The following is a 9725-nucleotide window of genomic DNA, read 5'->3' as shown; positions in this document are numbered from 1 at the left end:
CACACCTGGAGCAACCCGCAGCCAATCACACCAACATCAGTCATTTATTAGTGCTTATTCTGGATGGCGGTTAGTCCTGCAGGCTGCGACAATGCCACGCCACCACGTCTGACCCCTCTCGACAAGGCTGAGATCATAACTCTGTCCGCGCCAGGTCTCGACGAGGGCACAGAAGTCTTCACAACACGAAAATGTTCAACGCCACGTTGGCTGCTACACCTCGCTTCCTCTCGTGGTTTTGTACTGCTGCCCTTTTGCTGGGATCTGACACTGAAACCGATGCGACATGGCCAAGTCCGTCCCTGCCCGCGACTTTACCGTCGGCTGGGTCTGCGCTCTGCCCATCGAGCTGGCCGCCGCGGCCGAGATGATGGACGAGGAATTTGCCGACCTTCCGTCCCAGCCATCTGATACCAACATCTACTCCTTCGGCCGCATCGGCGTGCACAATGTCGTCGCTGCCTGTCTGCCCGCCGGCCAGATGGGCACGAACCAAGCCGCTACGGTCGCCAGCCAGATGAGAACCAGCTTCCCCTCTCTGCGCTTTGGCGTCCTCGTAGGCATCGGCGGTGGCGTCCCAGATCTCAACGACGACATCGACATTCGGCTCGGCGACGTGGTCATCAGCCAGCCGTCAGGGCAGCACGGTGGAGTAATCCAGTATGACTTCGGCAAGACTGGGGCCGGCGGTCGCGTCGCTCGCACCGGTAACCTCAATGCGCCACCAACTGTTCTCCTCAACGCCTTGGCCAAGCTCCGCTCTAATGACCTTCGGCGCAAGACACAAGTCCTCACGCATCTGTCGCAGCTCTCTGGCCAGCCAGAGTTTGCGTCGCCGGGCCCTGATAACGATATTCTCTATGATGCATCATCGGCCCATATTGGCAGAGCTATATGTGCAAAATGCCGTCCAGAAGATGTAGTAGATAGGGATGCACGCGCGACGACGAAACCAATCCTCTTCATCGGCAACATAGCATCGGGGAACCAGGTGATGAAGGATGGTCAGACGCGCGACAGATATAGTCAGGAGCTGGGAGGCGTCTTGTGCTTCGAGATGGAAGCGGCCGGCTTGATGAACAACTTTCCTTGCATTGTCATTCGCGGCATCTGCGACTATGCAGATGCGCATAAGAACAAGCGGTGGCAACCATACGCAGCAGCGACGGCAGCAGCATACGCGAAAGAGCTGCTATGCATCATTCCACCACTAGTTTCGAGCAATCTAGATAGCTCAGAGAATTGTAAGACAAGTGTATGATACATTAGCTAAGATACTAATGCCTACTAGCCTGTCCAAAGCCCCATTTTGTCGTTCCGTTTGGACGAAACGAAAACTTTGTCGGCCGAGACGAGACTTTGACGCAGCTCCTCAAGAGGATCCCACCGAATATCAACAAAGACGCCTGTCAGAGGACTGCAGTCGTGGGCCTCGGAGGGATAGGTAAAACACAGGTTGCCATCGAAGCTGCCTACCGTGTTCGCGATGCACACCCAGACTGCTCCGTTTTCTGGGTACCGGCTGTAAGCACAGCCATGTTCGAGAATGCGTATCGCGAGATCGGCCGGACGCTCCACATCCGAGATATCGAGGATGAACAGGCGGACGTTAAAAGCCTGGTGAAGGCTGGACTAGAACGGGACGATGTTGGCTGCTGGCTTCTTATTGTTGATAACGCTGACGACATGGAGTTGCTGTTTACTGGCCCTAAGTTGACGACGTATCTCCCTTCCAGTAGGAATGGCTCTATCCTACTCACAACCCGAAACCACCAGGCCGCAGCGAAGTTCAGTCGTGGTCACCCTATGCGTCTAACGGAGATGGGTGCGACAGAAGCCACTCAGCTCCTATGCACCGGCTTGGACGAAGGCCAGATGGGCGACAAGGAAAGCACGAAACAGTTGCTCAACCACCTCACCTCTCTGCCCTTAGCTATACGACAGGCATCGGCTTACATGGCTTCTAATAAGAACGTGACTGTATCCAAATACCTTGGATATTGTAAGGCTAGTGATAATAAGCTGGTGAAGCTGTTGAGCAAGGACTTCGATGACCAAGATCGATACGAGGATATTCGGAACCCAGTGGCCACAACGTGGCTGATCTCCTTTGATCACGTCTCACGAGATAACCCACTAGCAGCAAGGTACCTCAGTTTCATGTGTTACCTCGCAGAAAAAGATATTCCAAGAGCTCTTTTGCCCCCTGCGGAGGACGGAATGGATACAGACGACGAAATGGACACCAATGAAGCGATTAGCACGCTGATAGCCTACGCGTTCATCTTGCAGCGTGATGCTGTGGATAGGTTCGATATCCATCGACTGGTGCGCTTGGTGATGCGAAACTGGCTAAGGGAGCAAGGGAAGGAAGAAGAGCAGGTGACGGAGACGATTTACTGGCTTTGCGAGAGGTTCCCTTGGCCAAACCACAGGAATAGAGATGTGTGGATGGCCTACTTACCACATACGCAAGCGGCGCTTCAAGTTAGAGATTGGTGCACAGACGACGAAGCGTTATGGGATCTCCTGTCTAGGGCAGGAGAAAGCAATAATCTGCTTGGGAGGTATGGCGAGGCAGAGCAGATGTATCGACAGACACTGGAGCTGAGGAAGAAAGTGCTGGGACCAGAGAATCCCTCGACACTCGCCAGCATGAACAACCTGGCAGAAGCGCTTCGAAAACAGGGGAAGTACGACGAGGCAGAACAGATGCATCGACAGACACTGGAGCTGAGTGTGAAGGTGCTGGGACCAGAGAATCCCTCGACACTCAGCAGCATGAACAACCTGGCACTCGTGCTTGAAAGCCAGGGGAAGTACGACGAGGCCGAGCAGATGCATCGACAGGAACTGGAGCTATGTAAGAAGGTGCTGGGACCAGAGAATCCCTCGACACTCAGCAGCATGAACAACCTGGCACTCGTGCTTGAAAGCCAGGGGAAGTACGACGAGGCCGAGCAGATGCATCGGCAGACACTGGAGCTGAAGGAGAAGGTGCTGGGACTGGAGAATCCCTCGACACTCGACAGCATGAACAACCTGGCACTCGTGCTTGAAAGCCAGGGGAAGTACGACGAGGCAGAGCAGATGCATCGACAGACACTGGAGCTGAGGGAGAAGGTGCTGGGACCAGAGAATCCCTCCACACTCACCAGCATGAACAACCTGGCAGAAGCGCTTCGAAGCCAGGGGAAGTACGACGAGGCAGAGAAGATGCATCGGCAGGCACTGGAGCTGAGGCAGAAGGTGCTGGGACCAGAGAATCCCTCCACACTCACCAGCATGAACAACCTGGCACGCGTGCTTCGATATCAAGGCAAGCATGAAGAGACAGAGGAGACGCATCGACAGGCACTGGAGCAAAGGGCGAAACATAGAGACATGTTCCACGTCGGCAGGAGCGCGAGCAACTATGGGCCTTCTCAGGACCATGTAGAGTGGAAGAGACCACTGAGTTTTCTCTATACATCCGCACATAATCCAAGGGAGAAGGTTATGGGATCGGCGAATCCTTTAAGACTTAGAACAGAGCATACCCTGTACGCTAGTTTGAAAGTTGGGACGGACTCTAGTTCTACGGCTTCGGTAGACTGAATCTGCTACAGCATTTGTCACGATATCCTTCTGGTGTAAGTCAATTCTGCCTAGATAGACTCCACCAAGCTTTGTCAGTGACCCGTGACTTCATAAGCGGTCTTGCGGTGAAATACACCTGGATAATTCAAGCCACTTTTGACCTTACAACCCTATTGCATACGGCAGGCTCTCAGCAAACATTACAATCTGAGGGTCTATCTAAAATCAGCAAAAGCGGCTGACCCTGTATGACGTGTGATCGATGGGGCTGGAGAGGTGTGTGCAGTCAGGTGGAAATAAGCAAGTAGCATAAAACCGAGACCGCACTGGATTATCACCGCCATTTGTGGATGTTGGATTATGCAACATGGGTCCGACCACGAACACAGTGTAGAGGCAGTTTCTTGCTTTGCTGGGGAGGTCGTTAAGGAAGGTACTGTCGGGGTCCCATTATGTATCCTGTCAGCGAGCGGATCCACAAATGTCTGCGCCCAGAAGAATTTCTGTGTTTAGAACATGGAAACCGATTTCGAATCCCTCTGTACAAGAAAAGCCACATTCTCTTCGAACTGCAACGCCAACCCATCTTTCACTACCTGTCCTTCAAGTGACAACTACGTTTCACTTTCTGCATACACCGACCACCTTTTCACGGCTCCAAACAGCGTCCACCATGGAAAGACAATCAGTCGACCAAAGCAACAGCGATAACGACGCATCCATGACCGAGTGGCAAGTGCAACGTATCCAAAGACATAGCGTTGTTCGTGATGCAATCTACTACCACGTGGTTTGGAAACCAACCTGGGAACCCGAAGATAAACTTCAACACATGCTACCCGAAGTCATTGCTTGGAACACTTGCCACGGCTATCCTGAATCCAGAAGAAGACCGTCGAATCAGTTTGACCCCACTCTGGAGCATTGGTCGGGAAGGGTCATCGGGAGAAAAAAGGTGGACGGCCTGGCTTACTACAAGATCCAGTGGGAAACGACCATGGAGCCGGAAGCCAATCTGGAGAATGCAAAAAGCCTCGTGAGGGAATATTGGGATACATTCTACAAAGCCTAGCCAAGTCTGAAGGATGTGTAGTGGCTCGAACCGTTGTGAAGGTAGTAATCGATCACTTCCATGTCGAAGCATGCATAGATGGGACGTCCGCTTTTGACCGCAAGAAACCGTAAGGGAACTCCCACGGCTGTACAGTATTCAAAGATGATGCTTTGATTCGATCTTGAAACGATATGGACACAGCAGGTTCTTACCTTCCGAGATGGTTGAAGTCATTCGGCTAAATCGGACAAGCCTATCAGTGAGTCTTACCCATAGACAGGTGCAGCTGTGAGCTCAAACCGCGCCCTTTTTCGGCACACTCACCAGATCTCTGGACACCTTCCACGAAATGCCACGACTAGCGCGATTCGATTGCTCAGGGCACTTTGTGTGTATTCTTTGATGCACTTGTGTTCGTTTTTTAGTCCGTCTTGTGATGACCTGTCGCTGTTCTGAATTGCCAAGTTCTTGTTAATCATCACCAAAACCTGTGGGACTATCGAGAGGAACTATGGATGTTTAAGGTCCCCCAGTCACGTATAACGCACCCGTTTCGAAGCAGCATCTTCCTCTTCCATATGCCTCTTCATCGGGCTTTTGCTCTCGGTCTGTGGCGACTCCCTCGCCTCAGCAGCCCGTCCGGTCGTGTCCTCTGCTGCGGTCATTGCCAACGCCAGCAGCGGAGCGAAAACGTCGTCCCTAATGCTTGCGTTCCCATCGTCGGATGCCTGACCATACGTCTCCTTCAGGGCATCCCCGAACGTTTTGTCCACAAGGCCTGCCTGCAAGTCTACAACGGAGTTGGGTGTCTCCGAGCCTTGTAGCGACATTGAAAACGCCGCCGGCGACACGGTACCGCACGACAGCTCCATGGGAGACATCTCGATAGGAAACATCTCGAGCTCCAAGCGTCTGATACGCTCGTCTTGCGCGTGAATGGTCTGACATTGCGCTTCGATGCGTGCCTTGTCTTGTTGGTTCTCTCGGTAAAGTTGCTGAAGCTGGGCATCTTTAGAGGCGGCATACTCGCGCCAGCGTGAGATGCATATAGTCATCTCGTGTATGATGATTGCGACGAGCCTTGCAGTGAGATTGTCGGCTCTGGCGTTAGGTGTAAGCTGAGGCACGTCCATTTTGATGCAAGTTGGTTTTCAAAGCTCAAATCGATTATCTGGTGTCCTAGACACTGCGTCCTTTTCAAGGAAAGCAATATCATTGGAGCATGTTCACGCGAGCACAAAGCTGATGGTGAGAAGTCGTTGTCATTGCGTAGCCAGAATAAGCTGCGCGTTTTGAAAGACGGTTTCACCGCTAACTAGCCCCGCTCACAGCAGTCCGCCTACGTAGGTGTATTCCGGCAATAGATGGCCTCAAACAATCGAGAGTCACTACTGCACTCCAGAAGAGCACATATGTGGTTTTGCGTTTTCTCCTCATTTGTCCTACTTCTTTGGCAGGCGGAGGTCTTGAGGAAGCAGAGCGTTGAAATGGGGTCAAGTCATCGTGATCCATCCTGTCGCAACGACGCGATGCTTGTGCCGCGGCTTAGCCATTCCCGACTTTAGGTTGTTTTCCTTCAGACCATACACAGCAAGTAAAAAGCTGCCGCTTATCCTCGATGTGGTGAAAGTGCACAGCACGCGTACGTACAGACGTATCAATGGATGACTCCAAGCCACATTTGGATACAGCTACAAACTGCTCAACGAGTGAACTCACAACTCGATATTTTCCGCGTTACAGTACAGAAAGGTACAGTGCATACAGCGAAGGGAAGACAGCAAGAAATCAAACTGCATGCTTCCATTCAGCCACGGTTAAACATACAGCCAGCCAGTCATATGCAGGTAGGGTGCTCTATAAGGCACCCCGGTGAGTTGGTTGTGATACTACATCACTTGATTTGGAAAGTGTCACGGGGAGCCATCGTCACTTGGTCAAATCTTGCCTCGGAAATGCTTCTTCCACAAGCGTATCGACTTTTTCCTCATCACTTGCTTCATCCAAGCATGCCATTCCTTGTAGGTGTCTTCCCAGTTGTTGGACTTGAGCCTGAGGGTGTGGATTGCCTAAAACCATGCATCTTCCGAGAAAGCCTGCTGCAGCTCATAGCCCGTCACAGCCAAAGGATAGAAAACGACCAATCGCCTTCCGAGAAGTACCTTGCAACTGTCATGCAACTCGTCATAGTTTTTGCGCTCCATCCTCGTTGTGACAACAGTAGTGATCATTGGCTCATTCATGATTAAACCACTCTCGTTCTGGTATCACTCCAGTCTGCCTGACCCGTGTGGCTAGGACTTGATAGTATAAATTCACGGTTGGACACACAGGCTATCATCTCTGAGTTTGTCTCTCTTGCCGTCTTCTTTCAAAACCACGCAGCCCATTGTCCTTTTACCAGCGCACTTCTCTCATTCTACTCGTGCTAACTACATCACTCCCACAAGGTTGACATACTGCAATGACCGGCCTCCGCTACAAGAACTCGACGACTGCTCCTTGGGTCGATCGGGTCACAGCAACCGTTGGAGTGGTCGCCTCCTGGTTGAAGACTTTACGTGCGTCGAGACCATTGTTCTGTCAGATCGAAAGCATTCTGATCTTTACCACAGTTACCCCACTCAAGAAAGTCACAAAAGGCTTCAAGGCTGCTAATAACAGCCCCAAAGTAAGTGGTAACACTTTACCTTTTGCCATCGGTTCAGGTTTGACAAAGGTCAGGATGTCCCTCCGCAGGAACCCCCCTGGTGGGAACTCAATGGTCCGGCGCCTCCAGGGCTTACCCCTCATGGTACACGTCAGAACTTTCGCTGAAGGAAATATGTCTTCTGTGGCATCCTTGACTAGGACTTCGACTCCTTGTTGTATACAAACTTAACGTATCAGTTATCACGTCCAGTATACGACTGGCAGCGAACATGGAAGACAGTTGATTCGCTTCTCGCGTGGCTTGGCGGCTCGTCCCTTATCGATGCATGCTAAGACTTCCAAAGACCTTCGATCATTGCTTCTCCCTCAACTTTTCTCACCAATTGTACGAGCACCATCGGGATACAGGGTGACGCCGGTGGACTGCGAGTTCTGCGGGGAGACGTGCGTAGAAACCTGGCCATTTCTATGGCTGCGGCTGTCTCATGCCAGTGTCCTTTCGGGGCATGTCAATTTAAGGAGAGGAAAGCCGCGGAAGGTAAACGAAGTGAGTCTGTAAGATATTTGACGCATACTTGGCGCAAAGCCTGTATGGAAGAAAAAGCGTTACAGAGGGGTGAGGGGAATGAGAGGTTGGTTGACCACAAGCCGTCTCAAACCCCTTGATCGTCGGATTCACTGCGGGACTCATCGAGATCTCACAACGTCATATGTGAAGAGTAGACGGTAGACATTAAAAAGTGCCCATTACGGCGAACTCAAGCTTCCCACGCCTTCCAGACCAGACCGCGAAACCCAAACCCAACCCTGGCTACCAGGATACGACAAAACTTGCCCAGTCATCTAGCGAACAACTACACAGATGTCTCCATTGCTGAACCCCACCTAGAAAGACAAGCGGCTCGATGTTCTTGTGCGGGATGTTCGCGCCAGTCCACCACGCAGTGCTGTCGCGAAAAAGAGTCGACTCGAAGGCATCCATTACAAGACTTTTCCACGAGCGGCAAGACTCTTCCGATGGCTCGATCGAACGCAGGCCGTCTTCGCGCATCCGCTCCAGGAGGCTTACCACCCAGTCAACCTGAAGCTCGATGAAGGGCGGTGCGTTGGTTTGCGTTGTCGGCCCTTGCGGCCCGTATAGCACGAATGCGTTTGGCATATCGGGAACCATCATGCCAAGATACGTGCTGATGCCGTTCTTCCAAGCGTCCCGTAGCCGGACGCCGTGCTTGTCGCGGATGTTCATGTCAAGCAGGCTACCCGTCAAAGAGTCGTAGCCGGTGGCCATGATGACGATGTCCATATCGTGGTGTGTGATGGCGTCCGTGGTCTTGGTAACAATCCCCTGCCTGTCGAAAGACTGAATCGGTGTCTTCTTGAGATCGATCAGTTTGACATTCGGTCGATCCAGCATCTCATAGTAGTCCATCTCAAGATTGACGCGTGTCGCTCCGAACCATTCGAACTGATCCAGAGGCGCGACGATGTCCCTCTTCTCGGGATCCGTCATCCGGCTTCTCGTTTTGCGGACCCAGAAGTCGTACAAGCATGCGTTGGCCGTCTTGTCAAACGCGATGTCGCGATAGTTCGATTGTGTGAGACCGAGGCCACCCCTATTCCACAGTCGCTCAAACAGGCCCGCCCGTTCTGCTTCAGTCGTGCAGCGTAGCAAATCCGTATTGTGATTGTAGGGCAGCGCCGAAGACGAGCCGAATTTGGCCTCGGTAAATATGGCGTCGTAGTAGTTTTTCATCTCTTCCGACTCTCGGTTCGACAGCTGTCTTTGGTGCATGGGGATCGCGATGCAGGGGTTCCGAACGAAGACTGTGAGTTGGCAGTCCACTTTAGCAAGCTCCTGTACGATCTGCAGACCGGACGCTCCCTGCCCGATGACGCCAATCTTTTTGCCCGTAAGCTGGAGATCGCTGGGCCATGCGGACGGATGGATGACGGGCCCACCGAACATGTCCTGGTTTGGAAAACGAGGCATGTACGGTTTGTTCATCGGGCCGCATGCGAAGATTGCGTACTTGGAGGTCGCGCACAGACCCTTTGTCGTGCGAAAATGCCAGCGTCTGCCCGCGGGGTCGTACTTGACCTCGTCCACTCGGGCGTCGAAAACCGTATCCTTGCGCAAGCCGAGAGTGGCATCGACGTGATGAAAATATCTGCGGATTTCTTCGTGCCCGGGAAACCGCTCGGTAAAGTGGAAGTCGGACCAGACTTCGGACAGGCTGAACTGGTAGGAGGGCGTGTCGGAATCGACCCTGGCTCCGGGATACCGATTGAAGTGCCAAACGCCCCCAAAGTCGTTTCCACGTTCAAGAATCTTGGCCGAGTACCCCGCCTGTCGAATCTTGAACAGTGAATAACAACCGCTGAAGCCCGCGCCGACAATGATGGCGTCTGTTTCAAGCGTGTCTGCCCTAGTTCTTTCCAT

At 52.5% G+C, this 9725-nt stretch overlaps 3 protein-coding genes across 3 annotated transcripts; 1 reads left to right on the top strand and 2 right to left on the bottom strand.

The window, feature by feature from the left end:
- Positions 1-286: 286 nt before the first annotated feature.
- Positions 287-3597, top strand: ColSpa_12210 (kinesin light chain; the record flags this gene model as incomplete). The annotated part of the gene is made up of 2 exons (XM_049278422.1): positions 287-1244; positions 1292-3597. 2 exons carry the CDS (start codon positions 287-289, stop codon positions 3595-3597), a joined length of 3264 nt encoding a protein of 1087 aa, XP_049134379.1.
- Positions 3598-5166: 1569 nt separating this feature from the next.
- On the bottom strand, positions 5167-5766 carry ColSpa_12209 (uncharacterized protein; the record flags this gene model as incomplete). The annotated part of the gene is made up of 1 exon (XM_049278421.1): positions 5167-5766. The coding sequence occupies one exon, from the start codon at positions 5764-5766 to the stop codon at positions 5167-5169; it is 600 nt and encodes a 199-aa protein (XP_049134378.1).
- A 2330-nt stretch (positions 5767-8096) lies between these two features.
- Positions 8097-9725, bottom strand: ColSpa_12208 (baeyer-Villiger monooxygenase; the record flags this gene model as incomplete). The annotated part of the gene is made up of 1 exon (XM_049278420.1): positions 8097-9725. The coding sequence occupies one exon, from the start codon at positions 9723-9725 to the stop codon at positions 8097-8099; it is 1629 nt and encodes a 542-aa protein (XP_049134377.1).

This window comes from Colletotrichum spaethianum, assembly GCF_022836535.1.
Source record: "Colletotrichum spaethianum MAFF 239500 DNA, contig59, whole genome shotgun sequence".
NCBI classification, from domain to species: domain Eukaryota; kingdom Fungi; phylum Ascomycota; class Sordariomycetes; order Glomerellales; family Glomerellaceae; genus Colletotrichum; species Colletotrichum spaethianum.
The sequence above is the reverse complement of the archived record's forward strand: the minus strand, read 5'-3'. Positions and strand labels throughout refer to the sequence as shown.